Source organism: Drosophila yakuba, chromosome 2R (genome assembly GCF_016746365.2).
Source record: "Drosophila yakuba strain Tai18E2 chromosome 2R, Prin_Dyak_Tai18E2_2.1, whole genome shotgun sequence".
Taxonomy (NCBI): Eukaryota; Metazoa; Arthropoda; class Insecta; order Diptera; family Drosophilidae; genus Drosophila; species Drosophila yakuba.
In genome coordinates this window covers 5,001,344-5,020,618 of record NC_052528.2, presented here as the reverse complement: position 1 = coordinate 5,020,618, position 19,275 = coordinate 5,001,344, and the positions used below count along the sequence as shown (strand labels likewise).

Genomic DNA, 19,275 nt, shown 5'->3' with positions numbered 1-19,275 from the left:
AGTGATAAAACAGTGGTGACGTTGACGACGGCGTTGGCGCTTCTCAACAACCCTAAAATAAAAGGGCAACAGAGGGACGAAGCTTTAAATAGTTTTCTTTGAAACATTTCCTATAAACTCAAGTTCAAATATAAGTATGCAGAAATCACGACTTATTGCGTAGCTAATTTTTTGTAGTTACGAATAACTAGTTAACTTCCTTTTGTAGTTCATTCATTCATCGATAAGGTTAAGCAAAAAAAAATGCCAGCAAAAAGTGGAATCGAAATGAAAAACAAGATTTCGTGGAAATGCCGTGGTGAAAATCGAAAACCGAGAAAAGCGAAACAAAAAATGGTATAACCACACAAACTCACTCATACAGACACACAAAGCTACTTAAGCCCGGACACATCACACGTTCAAGCGAGGGGAACCCCTTGACAGCTGCCATGGCAAACGTGCGAAAGAGACGGGCGGTGGGAGCGACAGGGACGGGCAGAAACAAACAATGGGACACGGAGCTTGTCACTTTATTTGGCTCGATTTCAATGCACTGCCGACTTGGGCATATTAGTATGCAAAACTGATAATCAATAGGCGACGACTCAATGCCCGACGCTCAGTGGAGATTATGGCGCAATTTGCATACGGGCATGTGCCAGTCGAAGATGTCGCCACACGTATCCGTTATCCCGGGAAATCCCCTGAATTCGTCCACTTAATTCCCTCCAACGAAGGACTCGACGTCGTTTGAGCCAACTGCCAGAGCGATTATTTGCCCTTAATTGAAATAAGAGATAATGACTCCAAAAAGGTTTCAGTCTAACTGGCCCGCAAACATTGATTGCATAGATCAAACATTTAAAAGCCTATAAAACTTGAAATATCAATTGTGGCAAATTCAAACATGTTCTTAAAATCTTAGTCTAAATATAAGCACACGTTTATTTTGAATAAATAATTATTATGGCAATGCCAATTGCAACAGTTCATGTATTTTGGGTAATACCTTTTAACGTTTTCCCCAAGCATTTATTCATCAACATCTGCACGAGAAATTTTATACCATTTGCTTTCCTAATATTTTGAAATGAGAGCTGGAAATACCATAAATATGAAATGCTAAACCTTTTCAATGGTTCCTTACGACCTCTTCGCTGATATTTTCCAATAACTCTCTGGGGATTTTATGGTCGCAATTTGCAATTTATCATCAATTTGATGTGCAAACGGCCGAACATTAAAGTGGCTCAAATGGTGAATGTAACAAAGGGCAATAAAGACGTATGTATATGGTTGCACCAGGCGGTTGACTATCCCCCATCCAGATCCATAAGCGTTAAGCTTGATTTTCTATTGATTTCTGGTCAGAAGCTCGCTCCTATCACCTGAAATTCTGAGTCAAATGCACTTGCTACTCCTACACGAGGCGAAATATCACACTCATTGATTTCACTTTTAAAAGTTGCTGCTGAGTAGGAAAATTGAATCCCAGTACTGTATAATGTTACACATACATTATAGCCCCAGCTCTTTTTTTATTAGAGTACCAGAGCTTGAAAGTACTTAACTTAAGCGGAAATCTTCAACATTAAAATTCACTCAAATTTATTGATTGCATCACTCGAAGAATTAGGAAAATATATTTTATTTCATAAATACATACATACAGTACAAAGTTATTTAAGCATTTGGCTTTAGAAGCAGAAGGGTTTGGTACAGCAATTTTCTTCAAGTGTTCCTGAGTGAACTCTTCAGCAGAATAGCAAAAACTATAGCATACTTATGGGCCGCTTTGAGAGTTGCCATAAGACGCTTAATAACTGTGAGTAGTGCCCAGCAGAGACCTGGAGTAGGAGGGGGCATGGCAAGGACATGGGCGGCGAATTGACGGTACTCCGTCCGATGTACGTGCCAATGGCCGTAGTCGCAGTAATAAACACACGCACAGCCCAGTTAACACAGAAATATGCCCCAAGTGTCGGGGCGGGCGATGATGAGTGGGGAAAGCGGTGGTGAATGCGAGAGAAAGCCCAAGGAAATGGGAAATGGATTTTCAGTGGCCTTTGTAATTGTTGTTTTTTGTATTATTCTTGTTTTTCTTTTATTTTTTTTTGTATAATTACTGCGATAGAGCTTGTTTTTCTGTGTATGTGGATTGCTGTCCTGTGGTAAGCACACATAACGGTAATTTAATTAACATACATAAACACTCACACCGGCACACATAAGAAGAATGTGGCACACAAAAGAAGGTGAAAGGTGTTTGGGAGGGGGTTACTTCTTTGGGCACTTACGAATCGGTTTCAGAAACTTTTCGACCTTTTGTAATCGATATTTAAATGGGGGCTTAACGCGCCTTTAATTTAGATATTTATACCCTCGGAAATCATTTGACAACTTGAAATATTTGCATTAATATGAATTCTTGATTTGATCAACGAGCGCACACAAATTTAGGTTATTTTTTTTATGCATTTATAATTTTGTAAATTTTTTTATGATTTAACTATTTATCTTTAAAGGTGTGTTTACAGGTTTCTTTTTTGGTGTTATTAAGTTAACTTTTTGCTGCTTTGCCGCCGGATGTTGCACGTTTTGCCAGCACTTCCGCTTCCTGCTTTGCGACCGAACCAACCGTCGAGAAACGCGTTCCGCAAGCGAATAAACAAACGGACTTCCACCGCACTTTTGTCGCACTTCCACGACCAGTGTTGCCGTGCTGAAAGTCCTGCGCAGTGCGAAGTCGAGAAAGTTGGGCGAGGAGAGCGACGACTTTCTCTCTCCCGCTCTCTGCGAAATGCAACCTGCTGACAGAACATCTGTGTTTTTGTTATTATGCTTTTGTGACGACAACAGCAACAGCTATAGCAACAACTGCAGCCGTTCAATTGCAATTGTGGCGACTGAACATCCAGATATTTCAATTACACTCACTCGTGAGTCGGGGTCACCGAAAATAACTGCCGACAAATTGATGGCACACAAACGATTTGCGGGCTCATTTTGATTGATTAATGCGATGAGTACATATGCACGTCCAGTGATTAATTCAATTTGACATTCATTTAAAAGGGAAACCAAGCAAAAAGACGAAACCCCTTGACAATTTGTCTAAGAAAGTTCTTATCATCAGAAATATAAACTATGAATATCAGTATGTGTAAAAAGAACAAATACAAATTATAGATATCTGTTTTTTACCCCTTTATCGAGCTATAAATGTAAAAGTGGTTAAAGGTAGTTATATTTGCTTGTGCTCCTTTCATATTACAATAAAGCCACAATTAACTAATAATCAGATAGTGGTAACAATAATAGGGCGTTATAAGAAACCACGTTTTTCCAAACACAAATGTCTGGCTAGGACAGCTGAAGTACAGCTCCTTTTTTGCAGGACGACTTGCACACAAATGCAGGATTTTGTGCCTCGTCGACGGCGCCGCTTAATGTCAAGGTTTTTTGGCTGCTGCTGAAAGTGCAGCAGGAAAAACAGAACAGAACGGCACGTGTCCTGCCCCCCCAAATGAAAAGGGGCCCGAAGGAGGGTCGATTATGCCATTACCAGGGCAATCCTGCACCTCTCCTCCCCTGGATATCCCGTACCCCAAGCCCCGTCTGCGCCGCGCATGAATGAGCAAAAATGCCGCGACAGACCTGATTCGAAAGCCAATGTCAAGTGCACGCGGCACAAGGATATGGAGGCAGAAGAACACGTTACTGTCACCCTTGTACCCCGCCGACAGCTTCCCTTCCCCTCTGCCCTGAGCAGCTACAGTAGAGCTTCTTAAAATATACCTTTGGTTTTCAATAATATTGGGAATCTTTTATGTAGACTGGATACTTTGTACACATAATTCAGAATTTCATATTTGGCAAAGTTCAACGTACACAATCTGGACTGTACCTCCTCAGGGAGCATTAGGACGATCGCTGTTGCGATGGCACACTCACCTAAATCGTAGTGTATCTATATTTTATGTGCCATCGATTGCAGTCAATTGCCCCCTTGCCACAATCTGTCCTTATACCCGAAAATTGTCTCATGCTCTGTGTCCTGGCACGAATTATTGTCCTTATTGCAACACCGCAGGCCCATTCACTTGAGTACCAATTAGTGACTATATGCTCAATGTTTGCCAATATCAAACATCAGGTCCTTCGTCAATTAGCTTGTTAATTTGGAAAATAAACAGTAGTTCAGACGATTTCAAAGCTGCTAAAGCCACTTACCGTAGCTACGCGTAGATGGGATAACATTAAAAATAATACATGTTATCGATCTTTATTTAGTTAACTAACTTAGTGCACCTTTAATAAGAGTACTTTTTAATATGACTTAATGACCACGTAATAAAAATAAAAGGGCCCTCAAAAAATCTAACATAAGATAAAAACATTTCTCATTTGATATTTATTCAATGTTGTGTATTATTTCATGTAAGTTTTGAACTTATTTATAATAGATAACCTATTGTGAATAAACTACAATTGTTTCGTTTTTCTTCTTTACTGAGTGACTCTCAGCTGCAGAGGATTGGCTGCTTGGCATAACTTGTTTAGTACTTCTTAAAATTTCTCCAAAAAACTCTTTATAACTTAAGACTCGAGAACGAATTTCCAGGGACAAAAATAAATTACATGTGGTCTACTAAAACTAGAATTTACACCTAAGGAAGAGGTTCGACCAATCCATTCACGACCAGGTCTTGGGAACACTGAACGGCCCGAATCGCTGGTGACTATCAACGCCCCGCACAGCAAAGTAATACCTCTGGTTCTCCTGGAACTGATTCAAGGTTACGGCCATAGGCAGCAACATAGCGTTGACATCGCCCACATGCCGCCAGCTATCCGTGCTCGGCTCGTGAATCGTCTCCTGGTATGCATAGATCTGGTACGTAACGCACTCTGCGAACCGCGGGCTCGTATCCTCCAGCGTCCAGGATATAACGATGCCAGTGTCAAGGAGACTTATTCGAATAACTGGTCGCGAAGGAGGCACTTTCCAGGATGGATTAAAGGGCTGGGCGGGAGACGTGGGCAGTGGCGCAGGATGTGAATATCGTAAACGAGAGGCTGCAGGAGGGGTATTCTCTGAACGTATCTGCATAGTTACGTTTGAGCCCAAGGAACTTCGCTGACCTGTGGGTAAGTTTGGAAATTAGTACGCTGAATATTTTGGATGTAATGATTTTCCAGCTTACCTCCTCCATTGTTCTGGACTAACTGTCGCGCATTAACGCGACTAAGTTGCATTGGAGAAGCTCGCACCACATTTCCGCCTCCTCGTCCTCCTCTTGTCGCTGCTGCAGCCTGAGCATTCCGCTTAACCGCCGCATTGGATGCCTGACGCAAGCGCGTGTTAGCCTCGATTTGAGCCTGGGCAGCCCTTGCCGCCGCCGCAGCCGCTGCATCATCCTCATCCGTGAGGTCTATGACCGCCTTCTCCTTGGGTTTGGCCGGCGCCAAGCTGGGCTGCTGCTGCTGTCCATAGCTGCCAGATCCCGACCCACTGCTGCTAGAGGAGATGGGAACTGAAACCGTGGCCCCTGAAAGCGGTTGCTGCTGGGCGCGCACTTTCGTTGTGCACTTCGGCACCTGCTTGGCGGGACTCGGTCCTGGGGTGGTGGAACCGGGACCAGGTCGAGGTCTGCAATGAGAAACAATTGTAAGTGAGTAATATGAATATAACATGTTTCTGTTGGCGAAGAATTTGACAATTCGTCGTTTATACGAACGCACATGTGGAGAAACGGACAAATGGACGAACGGACAAATGAACGGTGAACAGACGGACAAAGCTATCATCTACCAATTTGGGTTGATTATCCAAACAAGTAATGGGTATAACAGTTACCAAGTATTACGATTTTTAGGTGTTATCGGAATCTTTAGGGTCTGAATGGTATCAAATAAATGGCTACTTGAAAAATTCTACACAAGAGTGGAACTCGCTTTTAATCTAAGGGGACGACTAGGCTTATACTCACGGTTGGAACTGTTGCTGCTGCTGCTGTTGTTGTTGTTGCTGCTGCTGTTTCTGTGCTAAGTAAGCGGACGCTGAGTTTCGGCCACGCATGACGGCTTTGTTTGTCGCATTAGCCACCGAGGAAGGCGTTGAGCTAGTGGTTCCAGTGTGCTTGGAGGCATACATTGTCCTCTGAGCTACAGGCGGTGACGTCTGCAGACGGTGAACGTTGCCCTGATTGTTGACTTGTGGCACGGGCGGTATGTTACCCGGTACCGGTCGCTGGGGCGTGACCTTCTGCATGCAGCCCCGTCGCACAGGTGGCGTACTATTAGTCGCGGTCAAGGATTGAGATGGCCGTGCTGGCTGCTGCTGAGGATTGGAACTCTGAGACGCACTGATGCCCGGACTCGTTGCGGTTGAGGATGTGGATGGTCCAAAGGCATGTGGAGGAGGTCTTGGTCGCATTGTCGATCGCATAGGGGAGGTGCTGGCCTTGGGTGGCGTTCCACTGGGCGGCGCCAACACGCTGCCAGCAGCATTAGGTGGCTCCGGAGCGGCGACCGCGGGCTTTATGGCTTTAAACGGAATGCCCACCTGAAGACCAACAGCTCGCGTTATCCGCACTGGAGCGGTGAAATGAGAGTTCTTAGCCTCCAAGTCCTTAAGCACCCGCTTGTGCACCGTCTCCAAATCCAGGAATTGCTTCGAAACTTCAGCAATCTTGCGACGGTAATTGGCGAGCGTGCTCTCGCATTTGTCGAGTTGCATACGGATTTCTGCGAAATCACTTTTTACCAGCATTGCCTCGACAACTTTCTGCAGCACCAGCTCCTCCAGATCATCACGGGTCATTGTGTCAAAATTCCGTCGGAAGGCCTTAAAGAATTCCAATCGCAGAGGCTTGACATCCTGTTTAATTTCTGGAACAGGTTTAAGGTCGAACTCGGGTTTCTTTTCGACTTCTTTTTTAGGGGATTCTTCATTTATGGTCTTCACATCGTCTTCCTGACCACCCATATCAATTTGCAGCGTGCCTTCGTGGGAGCTGTTAGAGTCAGAGTCTTCAGTCTTAGCTTTTTTATTAGGTATCTCCTCCTGAGGGCTGTCCAGATCATCATGGCTTCGCTTGGTTATATCCTTCAAAGAATCCTCTGCTCTGCTGACTTGTGAGGATGCCTCTGGTTCCGTCTGCGTTTCGAGTTCCATTTTTTCATCGGTACTGAGACGCAACCGTTTTGGAGCCGACTCTTCCGAGTATTCGGCGGGTCGCAATAGATTACTGGAATTACTGTTCCCATCCTCTGTGGCAGTTTGCTTCACCATTTCATGGGTCTTCAGTTTCTCAAACTGATCGCACGCGTTGTCGGAATTGTCTATTTGGAGGTCTTTAGTTTTAGCTTGTTCTGTATTGGACTCATTTGGAAGTCCTTTAATAGCTGTTTCCTTTTGGGAAGTCAGAACATCCTTTTCCGGTGTCTTAGGCTGCGGTGTTTCATCCTCATCCTCGGAGACAAGAACAACTTCGTCGTCCTTAGCTTGCGGTTTCTCAGAATTTTCAATCGTCGAATTTACTGTAGTTTCCACTTGTTCGTTCTTCTCGAGGGGTTCAAAGAAAATGACTTCGTCATCAGACTCCGTTTCTTTGGTCTCCTTTTCAACAGCAGCTGTGTTCTTGCTTTCTAAATCCCTTATATGGTCATCAGTTGAAATTTCGCATACTCCATTTATCCTGACTTCCTTATCGTTTTCAGATAAAACCCCAGGTTCATCGTCTGCAGACTTTTTTTCTTCGACCTCTACCACATCCTTGTCCGCTTCGAAAAGTTTATCATCTATGGTTGCGTCGTTCATTTCCTGGGTTTTAGTTCGAGCCTTAACTTCAGTTTGGTCCTCCTTTTTGGGATCCTCTGTTTCATCCCCTTCGACCTCCACTAATTCCTCATGGTCTTCCGTGTTTTCTGTTTCCTTAACACCTTCCACCTTTGGGGTTGGGTTTGGATCTTCTTTTCCCTTGGTGTCTATCGGTATCTCAGCTTTTTCCGAAAATTCTATTATTTTGATCTCCGAATCATCTTTTTCCGTCTCCTCTTCCGAATTTGTTGTTCCCTTGGGGTTTTCAAGCTCTTCTCTTTCCTCGAGTGCTTCGGATTCTTTGGATTTATCCGGTTCATTGACTTCCAATGACTCTTCGCTGTGGATTAGGATAGAATCTTGCGACTTTTCGGTTACCTTTCGCCCCTCGTCTTCAGGTAACGTGGACTCTGTAGGTTCGTTACCTTTTGTCAACTTTTCTTTCTCTTTACCAGCTTCGACCAGTTCAACTGCGTTTGCACTCACGGACTTTCCTGAGATTTTCTTTTCCAAATTAAAGGAGTCCTTTAGAGAAACTTTCACGTGAGTCACTTCCTCAGTAGCTTCTGTTTTAGCTACGGTTTCCTCGAGCTCTGCTCGCGTTTCGCAGTCCACACATTCGCCCGATGAGTCTAAATCTATAACTTCAGGGCTGGGCTTTTCACATAAACCGACCTTATGTACTTTCTCATCCTTATTTATATTATCATCATCAGATGAAATCTCTTCTAGATCATTGAAAGGTGATTTTTTTTCCGCGTTTAGTTTTTTTCCTGGCTTGACCTTCTTAGAGTCCTGAGAGGTGAAGGCATCAAACTCATCGGAACTGGAAATGCTCTCTAAAGCATCTATAAACACATCATCTGTTGATGTGTTTTTCAGGTCTTTTTCAATGTTATCCGCAATATTTTCTGTGATTTCATCTTCTTCCTTTGACTCTAATTTTTCATCTATTAATAGTTTTTTACTCTCCCTTTCTGGCTCAGTCAAATCATCGGTAATCTGTGTGGATTCTTTGGCTGGAATGTGTTGATCCGTTTCTTCTACTTTCTCCTCAGTCTTGAACTTAGAATCCGGATCGACGCACTCTTCTCCTTCTAGAGAACTAAGCACATCTCCTTCTTCTTCGTCTTCTTCTTCTTCTTCTGGTTTTTCTCTTTGCTCTGTAAGACTTTTGCCCGTATCAGCAGCTGTTCCCATATTCGTCGACACAGAGTCGCATTCCTTGTCTCTATCGAGGCACTCGAGATCGTCGGAGTTCTTGGGACTACCAGCCACAATAGAGCTAATCTTGTCCAGGAGCGCGTCCAAATCACTGCCTGGATTACGTTCTCGTTCCGATACCTTTTTCGTTTTGTCAATAACCGTGACGCTATCGGAGGTATCGACGCCATTGGCTAGCACAGACAGATCCACTTCGTCGACAGACGTGCGACTGGATTTGTTGACAATGGCTGTAATTCAGATATCGATATACCCCAATCGGATTTATACAAATAATAAAGTCGCACTTACCAGGGGTTGAAAGGGGTTCCACTTCACTGCCGAGCTCTGAGGATAGGGATCGCATTAGGGCTTCCTCCGTAGACAGTTCCTTCAGTTCCATGTTCTGGCTTACTTCCATCATTTTCAAGGTTTTTTTGTTTTTACCGATTTATTCAGACGTCATTGAATTGCTAAAAGAAAGTTAAACCATTTAATAGTAAGCGACATATGTTGGCAACTCTGTTACAATGACGTGCTTCCCCCAACTTTCTATTTTTGTAATAAAACGCCGTCCGGTTTTGGGATTAACAAGCATACAAAATACATTTAAAAGATTGCTCCTTTAAAAATGTCTGGAAAATAGCTTCCAAAAGAAAGCTCTCTAAAAGCTTAGTTCACAGTTTTCGCCAATCAAAATGCTAATGTAATAAGTTGAGAATTATACCTTTGAGCGAGTCTGAAGCCAGCGATATTTTATTCGGACTTCTCGTATCTTTTTAACCGCTTTCCCAAATTCATTTTTAAGCCCTTTCTAACTCTAAGATAAGTTAAGATATGTTGTATTATTATCTTTAAGAGTAGAGGTTCCATACTGACCCGATCCGAAAAGTCCAAATCCAGGAACATGATAACTTAAGTCCAACAACTTTTTTCTTTTTTGTTTTCGGATTCGATTTGGTGTGTATCTACCTACAGTATAACTGTGTTGTTGTTCTTATTGTTGGTTGTCTTAGACGTTCGTTGCTTTCCGAACGCAACAATAACTACACGATTGTAGCGAAAAGAACAAAGCAAAGCGTAGATAAAAATTCGTGCAAAAGAAAAAAGAGCGTGACGAAAGATGCGAAGAAGGGGATAAAGAGCAAATTAACTGCTACCTATTAGTCTATGGTCAAAAGTGACACAGACATGCATATAATAGTTTTTACCGTCAAAAGTGAGGTTATATTGAGTTTGTTTGATTTTAAAGCGATAGCGTAACTACAATTGTAATGGGTATATTAAGTTGGACAACTTACAAGATTAAACGTCCTGATACCCTGTTTATGATTTATTTAGATCTAGCTACACTCGAAGAAATCAAAATGACTTCAACATCTCGCCGCGTTTAGTGCAAAAATGAACGAGGTGAACGCCAAACCAGCTGACGTCGAACGAAAAAGAGAGCGAGAGAGCAAACAGCTGAGAGCGGTAAAAGCGGAAGGGGCGTACGGGTGAGCAAAAGGGAGATATACGGCAGGAGGGCGTGTCTGGGGATGATATGATAAGATTCGATAATGTAATTCTACCCGGAGTTTAAGAAAACCACATTCGCATCTTGAACTTTGGCCTGTGGCGAAAAAGAGGTCAAGGCTATAGTCGTCAATGTTACAGTGCTATATGGCAAGTTGGCAGTCCCTTTTGGTATGGTAGTGCCTCCATAAAATTATAAAAATACAAGCAACTTGGGGGTGGTATAGAAACCGAAACTATGTGAGAAGGGATCTTCGTTAAAACAAAAAACATGGTTTGATAACAACAAAAAAGCAAAGCATTTAATAATAACGCAAATAGAACGCGTTTTGTTGGCCGCGAGTTGCAGGGCGAGATGCGGGAATGGGCAGTTAGAGCGGGACGACTATATGGTTGCAACTTAATGGGGAGCATCATTTAAGTAAAAAAAATTATGGAATATCTATTTTCTAGTGCAACTACTTATATCTCCAACCATAGTTAGTAAACAGATTATTTGATGTGGCGGAAAGCAAAGAGCAGGAGGAATTAGCAAAGGCTGAAGCAAAAAATTAACTGATTACCATACCTTGTCGAAAAAAAACTTTTCAAACTTTCAAAACTTAGAACCTAGAGTCCGGTCCGTCCGTCCTTCTGGTCTTTCCGAGACGAACTTAGGACCTTGCCAGGATACCGGTTTTGTAGAAAGTTGCGGAGTGAGCGGGACGGACAGAGAGAGCGACCGGAGAGCAATTGCGAGAGAGAGCAAGAGGCCAAATATATATATGCACGTGGCTATATATATTTGCCAGTGTATGTAGGAAATGAATAAAGTTCGCGTAGCGCCGAACACCGCACGACAAAGATACAGCAGCTACAACACCGGGCAAACAAAAATAGAGGCGTATAGTCGTTATATTTGCGGGTCAAATGCTAAAACCGGCAATATTACCTCTATTTAAGGAGTATGTCCTACAAGCTAGTGCCGTTGGATCGCGCAATTTCGACTTGTACCGATGATAGTACTTTTATCAAGATTTCATGCTTATGGTCCAATAAACCGTTGCACAAGCACACAAATGTAAAAAGAAATAGGCAACAAAAAGTATCTTTGAAATAATGTATGGCCTTTAAAGTTCGGTTTTGTATTCAAGCCCGTGTTAGGCTCCATGTCTATTATAGCTATCCCGCTCTGGCAACCGCACACACACACCAGTTTAGTTCTTTGTAGCAACGGCAAATCGGTGAGAGTGTGTATGTATATCAGAATGTGCATGTGTGCGATTTTGCAACGCATTTACATTCTTTTTAGGTTACGTATCGATTTTGATGCAAAGTGAGGTTAGGTCGAAAAACATCCAAGTTTTTGCATGTTTTACGAAACCAAGGACATTTTTTAAATCCCCTCGTCACCCTCTATTGGGGTCTGTTATCAGACTTCCAATAAAGACAAAACCCCGAAAAACCTAAAACAAGCAAGCTGCCAGCAGAAGCAAAAGCAAAACGGGGCATCGTTTTTATTCACCTATTGTACAATTTTATGTTTTCAGGGTTGCCAGGTATGCATTATGTTTGTCATAAATGTAATATTAAACGCTCTACGCCCCACTTGATACAAACCAAATGCCATTAATTGCATAATTGCGACCTTGCTGGCGGGCAGGGTTGCCACCGGCAGGGATTTATTGTTCTGTTGCTATGGCATTCGTTAAGTTTGTCCCGCTGATATTTCAGTCGTCTATATTTAAGCATCGTAACGAATCCAAAAATATATCCAATTTCGCCCGATTTTCGAATCGCGGTTACTTGACAACCCTGAAAACACAAATGTCTTCAAAGAGACTCAAACCATATCTGACGTATGGTACCAATACCCAGCCCAAATTAAAAAAAAAAAAAAAAATCGAAATACCAAGTGTAACATTCGTTTGGACCATTATATTATAGTGTATTCTAAGTATAGTATATATATAACATAAAAGGAATAAAATAAAACTGCACTTACCTTTCTACGACCCGATAAACTAGTTTATTAACTGATGTAGTCGCGAAAAATATTGAAATATGACATGTGGGTTATCGACAACTATCAAATGTCAATGATTTGAATGAATTTAACAGCTATTTTGTGATTTGTTTACAATTCTCAGGGAATTCCGCTTCCGATGCCCTTAAACGATGAAGAATGAAACACAGACTAAAATCGGACAACAACAAAAGGTGCCGAAAAGAACCAGTCTATGCACAACTGGTTCCGAAGACCAGCGCACAGATTGCAAACAAGCGGCATGTGCAATAGAGATTGGCGCGTGATTCCAGTTGCCATGTACTGATTTCGTGCGTCGAGAAGAGATTTATTTTGGGCTTATCCAAACATAAGTTATTCATTATGATTTAGTTATGGTTTCATTAAAGTGTGTTTTTTAAACCTTCTTCTTTTGCCTTTAATTGAATAATGCAACCTTTGTTTCTTTTTTTTTCCTAAAAGAAAAAAAAAACACAACCTTTAATGAGTACTTTAGCATATAAAAACATAATTTAAGGGATAATAATTATAAATTAATATTATAATTATTATAATAATAGCTAAAAAAAATTATTATTTAATAAACATTGGATGAATATACAAAATACATCGTGCTATTCAGGCAAGTGCTCAGTGCTCATCTCTAGGTTGGAACCAAACAAAATCATATGTTGCTGAAAGGGCTGATTAACTGAACTTTTAATATTTAGGAGCGGAACCACTAAGTGTCAGTTGGAACTACATCAAGATTACCCCTCCCTTTCTCTTGCTGTGAGCTAAATTGTATTGACATAAAATTTAGTCCGTTATAGAAATGTGAAGTTCCCATAAAATTTAGTTATGTACATTGCAATAATCGTGTTAAGTTAGTTAAGTTACCCAATTGGTGAACTAGTATTTGGAGTCAGCATGTGCCAGCCCTGAAGGCGGTTGGTAAAACTAGCTCCAGTTCCGGAGTTAGTGAACCAATGGTAATTGGAACAAAAACATCTGTAGATTATAGGTTAATTTGTTTTGTAATAACAAATGCGGGAAGTTTTCAATTAAGATGAGCAATCTGCTGAATTTCGCCCTGCGTCAGGGCGTCAATTCCATTAAGCGCCTTAGACTCCAGAGTTTCAGGCTGGCAGCTCCGGCCATTGTAACCAAAACGCCGGTCAGTTCCACGATAAAGAGGTTCTCTTCCCAAACCGCCCCCTTCGATGTGAACACCAGTGTTTCCAAGGACATAATACTTTTTAAGTATGAGAACCCGCGGTTCTACCAGATGCTGAACTTTTTCGGCATCTGTCAGTTTGTTTTTTGGACCTATCTATCGCATTTCGCCTTCACGACGCTAAAGGATGCTCCGGTGGTGGAAAAACCAGGAGAGGATCTAAAGTGGTTCCAGCGTATAAATCTGGGCGATAACAAGTACAGAAATGGTATCACAGTCTGTAGTTTTCTGATAGGTGAGACTGCTTTACTACGATTTCGGCGGGGCCCAAATGAAACTCAACCAACATTTTAGGATATGGCATACTGTTTGCTGTCTGGATGTTTACCCTTCGCTCGGTGCGATTTCTTATCTTGCGGAAGGGTGGTCAAAGCGTGTCCTTTGTGACCTATGGGCCTTTCAACCGGAATCGCATTATGACTGTGCCTTTGAAGTGCGTCTCCGCCGAGGAATCCCGGAACTTGGCCAGGGTGCAGCTACCCATTAAGGTCAAGGGCAAGACACTGTACTACGTCTTGGATATGCGCGGCGAGTTTCGGAATGCCCAGCTATTCGATTACACAGCGGGCCTTAAGCGTCGCATTTAAAGGTCAGGTTTTGTTGTAACGTAGCTTATTATTTGTAAATAAAGGTGTACACTAGTTAAAACTAAACTGCGGCCTAGTAAATGGGCTCCGGTTTCTGGGTGAGCAGCAGTCCAAAGCGCTTTTTGATTGTGAGCCTCTGGCGCGAGTACTTATCCTCCGGCGAAAAGCGTGCTGGATGAGCAGACAGAGTTGGACGACCATCCTCAGTGCGTTTCTGGAAGGGAAAGAAGTTGTGACTTTGCCGTGCTATAATCAAAACCTATGATAACAATTTACCTTCAGGGTGTAAACGCGATCGCCGTTTTCGTTAATCGTGTACATCAGATACATTTTTGAAGTTTTTGAATTGTTTTTCCGTGGTCAAAGAAGCAGAAAATAAAACACGTGTGGCGTGCGTTTCAGTGTGCTACCATGTTTTGAAATATAATAGGTGCTAAATAATCCATATGAATCGACTCGACTAGCCATGTTGCAAACCGTGGAATAAATCCCGTATAAAATCCTATTGTTATCGATTCACTTCCATCTCTAAATATATTTATTTACAATATTTGGCGGACTTTTGGCCACAATGTCAAATAAAGTGGACAAACTGCAAAAACAGGCGTTACGGGAAAAACAGAAGCGAATCAAGCCTGGAGAATGCATGAAATACGTGCGGCTGGTTATAGATGCCGGATTTATGTCCATTCCCGTGGGACAGGAGGCCTTGCAGCAATTGAATGCGACGGATTTAAAGTTTGAAATTAGGAGCTTGCCCGTGAGCCACAGCATCCTGTGGGAACGGAATGTGGGCCAGCATACGATTGCTCTGGGCAACAGTCCCTCTGGCCTGGATGAAGCTTGGACACCGGAAAACCAAGTGGTCCAATGGCTACCCGAAAGCAGCTTCCAAAAGGCAGTGAAGAATGACAGTCTTGTTTGTCTGGGACCCCGATTGCAGGCTTCATTTCCGGACTGTCAGTACACCATTGTTTTACCAGCGCTCCGTCATAGCAAGCATGGCAGCTCGGCCAGCCAGGACGCTCTGATTGAGATGCAGTTGCTCCAGGAGCTGCACGTGGAGCAGCTCAATAAACCGGAAAGCCAGGGACTAGTGGCCCTGCTGCAGCGCTATACAAAAGCAATAGCCGAAGCTCCCTACAAGAAACAACGCAGCGAAACATTGGAAGGCTTCAAGAAGTATCTGGCCAACGACAAGAAGCAGTGCGTCCGAGTGGATCAGGGCAATGGATACGGACGCCTCTGGCAGCAGCATCTGAATCGACTACCCCTGGTCACCCTAGAAGTGGCCGAGTCCATAATAGCTCAGTATCCTTGTCCCAAGAAACTGATTGATCACTTTTCCAGTGATCCACAGGCGGTCCAAAGTCTCGCCGATTTAAAGATCAAGCGCTGCAATGGACCTCAACCCCTTCACACCGAACGACGTATTGGAAATGTTCTCAGCAACAAACTGTATACATTGTATACTGCCAAGGACCCCAACACTCTGATCTAGGAAACTAAATTATTAGACTCTTAAAACTAAGTAATAAACCAATACTTTCTTAGCTTTAGAATCTGTTCATATATTGATTTTCTAAAATATGTACAATTAGAATTAGGTTTTAAGTTAAGAGCTAAATATTATACATTATTTTCTCATCGTATAAGGTAAAATTTATAAATCACAATGTTCCTATACACATAGCTATGAATTCAATTAATTGTGGTTTGCACACATGAAGAATTGATAATATGTCCGTTCGCAAGTCGGAACTCTGTGAACATTGATGAGGAGAATGAAGTAGTGGCCATGGCCAATGAAAAACTTCAGTCCGTGCTCTACAGCGTGGCCAAAATCCGGGTGAATCCCAGGCAGGCAGAGACGATGGTCTGTCCGAGGCCCCAAATCATGGCGTATATGGGCGACATCGGCAAACTGGAGGCGCGATGCACAAAGGCGATGACCGCACTGCTGATGATGCCGCTCGACGCCGGCGACAGGAATCCCATCACCAGAATCAGGATCGAGAAAAATCGTCCAAACTTGTGCTTCCGGAGCGTGAAGAAGGCAACCACGGCGGCGCAGGTGTGGATGAAAATGGAGGAGAACAGGGCCCACAGAAAAACATGGTACCACATCTCGCGAAAGGTATTGAGACGCGCCTGTGAACGGAGTCCCATCACATCGGCGATGGTGTCCAACTCATCGGTGTCGTCCGAAAACATGGCTAAAACGTAGTCTATGCAAGTTAACACGATATCCCCCTAATTACTAGTTGCTATTTATTGCTTTTCTGTTGGTCAGTTGAGTGCCCAGCCGCATGTCCGGTGACGATTCCCTTCTTAAAGCACGGATCAGCCGATATTCACGGATCTGGAAAGCAGAACACTCCCTTCAGACTTCAGACTTGAGCTCTTGGCATTTATTTATGCTCACGCCAACACATGTGTGTGCTATAAGCCACACCCACACCACATTCGCCGTATCCTATAGCCGGATTCAGGTTGCAGTCTTTTCCAGTTGCTTGATCCTATATAGCATGGCCTAAACTTCCGCTTAGCACTGTAGTTTAGCAAATGCTTGGATTAATTTTAATTCGGTCAACAATCGATTTAACTTTCGACAGGGCACTCAGTTAGCCCTCTGCTGGCGGCAGTGTATCCTCACTCGGGCTTAATTACCAGGCTACTGGTGTGCGGCAGCCCTAACTCCACATTTTGAGCACAACAAAGCACTTTTAGTGGTCTTAATTTAATTTTATATTGTTTTTGTCTGCGTTTTACTATGCCAATGGAAATGGAACGTTTGGGAATGGGGCAGTTCTGATAAGCAAACAGCTGTGACTCACTTGCGAACTGGTTCGGGTCTTAAAGTGCAGCTTTAATAAACGTATTCGAAATATCCGTACATAAGAAAGATATTCCAGTGGGCAAGCATAGATTTCTGAAGGTGATTAGCTTATATTAGAAGTGTTTAAATGCAGAGCTTTCAGGTTAAACCTATACTTATCGTTATCGAGCTGCAGTAATCGCCGAACTAGTTCCGTGAAAACTGTCTTGGCACAAGTGACAACTCTGCAACCAATCCATAAACAAAAAAATTTTGTGTAAACGAGAAACAAAAAGCGGAAGTTGAAAAACAACACTGTAGCGTATAGTTTGGACCCTTATGATTTGTTAAGTTTCTGTTTTGGAAAATGGGATGCTGAGACAGCCCTGAACAGGTGTAAGTCCTCCTGTCGTCGCTTACTATGACACATTTCTTCCGAGACGAACTTACATACATACGTACATATGTACACATATGTATGCATGTATGTAACTGCATCCATATATGATACATGTATCTTACGCACTCTCGGCTATATACACACCATATATGATGCATATATGTGTGAACTGTCAGTCGGCAGAAGTTAAAGCCTTAATTTAAAGTACACATGCGATGGATATATACATATTTTTAACCAGCATATGCTTGCGAACCGATATTAATCAAAGGCCCCCCATTGCAGACTTCATATACTTTGAGCCCCACAAAACCAACGACGCATTTAATCAATGTTCTCCAACGGATTGCCGTGCAATCTGTCGTTTCCGAGCTGTCTTAGTGTACCAAAAGACGAGATCGGTAATGAAGAGCTCCTGCCATCCAATATGGGGACTCGCGAGCCTGTTATACTCAATGTCTACGATATGGTACGCTTATTCCGATCTCTCATTCCTTATCGCACAACTATAAGTGTAACCTTGCATTTGCAGTACTGGATCAACGAGTACACCACCTCAATCGGTCTGGGCGTATTTCACTCCGGCGTAGAAGCGTTCGGCACAGAATTCGCCTACGGTGGACATCCATTCCCGTTTACGGGTGTATTTGAGATCTCACCGCGGGATCACGACGAGTTGGGCGATCAGTTCCAGTTCCGGCAGAGCATCCAAATCGGCTGCACCGACTTCACGTACGAGGAGGTGCGACGAATCGTCGAGGAGCTGGGCAATCAGTTCCGGGGCGACCGATATCATCTCATGAACAACAATTGCAACCACTTTTCGGGCTCTTTAACTCAGGTGAGACATAAATCGAGGAAACTTTCCACTGGATGGATCCAATACCTTTGCAGATATCAAGCAACATTTTGGGTGTGCTGATAAATGATTCACCGATTGTTAGATACGGTCAGTTACAACCAGAATTTCTTGTAGTGAATCACCTTAAAAGTAGGACATCGCGAATGCATCAAATTCAATAAGATATTATAAAACAATTGCTGTTTGGAAGAAACGAAATGCAAGCTTTAAAAGCAATAGAGTTGTTAATGATAATTCGACTATATCTGCAATGCCAACTACTCGTTCTAGATACTTTGCGGCCAAGAAATACCCAGCTGGGTCAATCGTTTAGCGCATTTCAGCTCCTGTGTGCCATTTCTACAAAGATGTTTGCCAAAGTAAGCCTACCTAAATGCAAGAAAAGCCAAGTTTATGACTATTAACTACTTTATGTTGGTTTTTAGAGAATGGCTGACACCGAATGCCTTGCAGCAAAGCATTACCACAATCCAAGAACGCGAAGACTCCGACAACAGCCCCCTTTGAGACGTTACCTGACCGAAAATACACAAGCGATCATAGTTCACATCCAACAACAGTCGTAAGACCAACATTGTTAAGTTACACAGAGCGAAAAGCCGGGTTACTCATGTCACATCAATTTCCAAGCCTACAAAGCCCCTAAATAGAAAGCAACAACTATTATGAATAGACTTAAATTAGGCGAAATACATACATACTTACATAGAACATAACTACATTGAGACATACTTATACATAAATGCGAAGTGACTAAATTATTGGCTATTGTAATTTGTATTTGTAATATTACTATTCAGAATTAAGATATTATTAAGTAGCCGATAAATTTAAGTAGCAGGCGCCGTTCAGCAGCAGTGTC

General features: G+C 42.7%; 7 protein-coding genes and 1 long non-coding RNA gene across 9 annotated transcripts in view; 4 read left to right on the top strand and 4 right to left on the bottom strand.

Annotated features, from left to right (window-relative positions):
- Window positions 1–2,644, bottom strand: part of LOC6529368 — an 86,129-nt gene extending 83,485 nt beyond the window's left edge. Inside the window, exon 1 of the mRNA XM_015196822.2 lies at window positions 2,280–2,644. The gene's annotated coding sequence lies outside the window, so the exon portion shown is untranslated. The remainder of the gene's footprint in view (window positions 1–2,279) is intronic.
- A 1,744-nt stretch (window positions 2,645–4,388) lies between these two features.
- Window positions 4,389–12,687, bottom strand: LOC6529366 (activating transcription factor 7-interacting protein 1). 2 transcript variants are annotated; one of them, XM_015196820.3, is made up of 5 exons: window positions 12,510–12,687; window positions 9,323–9,483; window positions 5,976–9,261; window positions 5,190–5,635; window positions 4,389–5,127 (listed from the first exon to the last, which is right to left on the bottom strand). In XM_015196820.3, exons 2-5 carry the CDS (start codon window positions 9,432–9,434, stop codon window positions 4,679–4,681), a joined length of 4,293 nt encoding a protein of 1,430 aa, XP_015052306.1. In that variant the 5' UTR covers window positions 9,435–9,483; window positions 12,510–12,687; the 3' UTR covers window positions 4,389–4,678. The 2 variants fall into 2 exon arrangements, with proteins under 2 accessions (XP_015052306.1, XP_015052305.1); XM_015196819.3 differs by lacking the exon at window positions 12,510–12,687 and adding an exon at window positions 10,312–10,455.
- On the top strand, window positions 12,510–12,936 carry LOC26534662. Its single transcript, XR_001454175.3, has 2 exons — window positions 12,510–12,575; window positions 12,655–12,936. It is a non-coding gene; the product is annotated as an uncharacterized LOC26534662 (long non-coding RNA).
- Window positions 12,937–13,493: 557 nt separating this feature from the next.
- Window positions 13,494–14,399, top strand: LOC6529365 (transmembrane protein 223). Its single transcript, XM_002090334.4, has 2 exons — window positions 13,494–13,981; window positions 14,041–14,399. Exons 1-2 carry the CDS (start codon window positions 13,579–13,581, stop codon window positions 14,331–14,333), a joined length of 696 nt encoding a protein of 231 aa, XP_002090370.1. The 5' UTR covers window positions 13,494–13,578; the 3' UTR covers window positions 14,334–14,399.
- Window positions 14,342–14,769, bottom strand: LOC6529364 (H/ACA ribonucleoprotein complex subunit 3). Its single transcript, XM_002090333.4, has 2 exons — window positions 14,610–14,769; window positions 14,342–14,547 (listed from the first exon to the last, which is right to left on the bottom strand). The coding sequence occupies exons 1-2, from the start codon at window positions 14,661–14,663 to the stop codon at window positions 14,407–14,409; spliced, it is 195 nt and encodes a 64-aa protein (XP_002090369.1). The 5' UTR covers window positions 14,664–14,769; the 3' UTR covers window positions 14,342–14,406.
- Window positions 14,770–14,857: 88 nt separating this feature from the next.
- Window positions 14,858–16,025, top strand: LOC6529363 (crossover junction endonuclease EME1). The gene has a single exon (XM_002090332.4). The coding sequence runs from the start codon at window positions 14,905–14,907 to the stop codon at window positions 15,832–15,834; it is 930 nt and encodes a 309-aa protein (XP_002090368.1). The 5' UTR covers window positions 14,858–14,904; the 3' UTR covers window positions 15,835–16,025.
- LOC6529362 (transmembrane protein 170A) lies at window positions 15,884–17,137 on the bottom strand. The gene is made up of 2 exons (XM_015196818.2): window positions 16,759–17,137; window positions 15,884–16,695 (listed from the first exon to the last, which is right to left on the bottom strand). The coding sequence occupies exon 2, from the start codon at window positions 16,545–16,547 to the stop codon at window positions 16,161–16,163; it is 387 nt and encodes a 128-aa protein (XP_015052304.1). The 5' UTR covers window positions 16,548–16,695; window positions 16,759–17,137; the 3' UTR covers window positions 15,884–16,160.
- A 242-nt stretch (window positions 17,138–17,379) lies between these two features.
- On the top strand, window positions 17,380–19,174 carry LOC6529361 (deubiquitinase DESI2). Its single transcript, XM_002090330.4, has 5 exons — window positions 17,380–17,547; window positions 17,837–18,020; window positions 18,084–18,392; window positions 18,684–18,772; window positions 18,839–19,174. The coding sequence occupies exons 2-5, from the start codon at window positions 17,883–17,885 to the stop codon at window positions 18,918–18,920; spliced, it is 618 nt and encodes a 205-aa protein (XP_002090366.1). The 5' UTR covers window positions 17,380–17,547; window positions 17,837–17,882; the 3' UTR covers window positions 18,921–19,174.
- The last annotated feature ends 101 nt before the right edge of the window (window positions 19,175–19,275 follow it).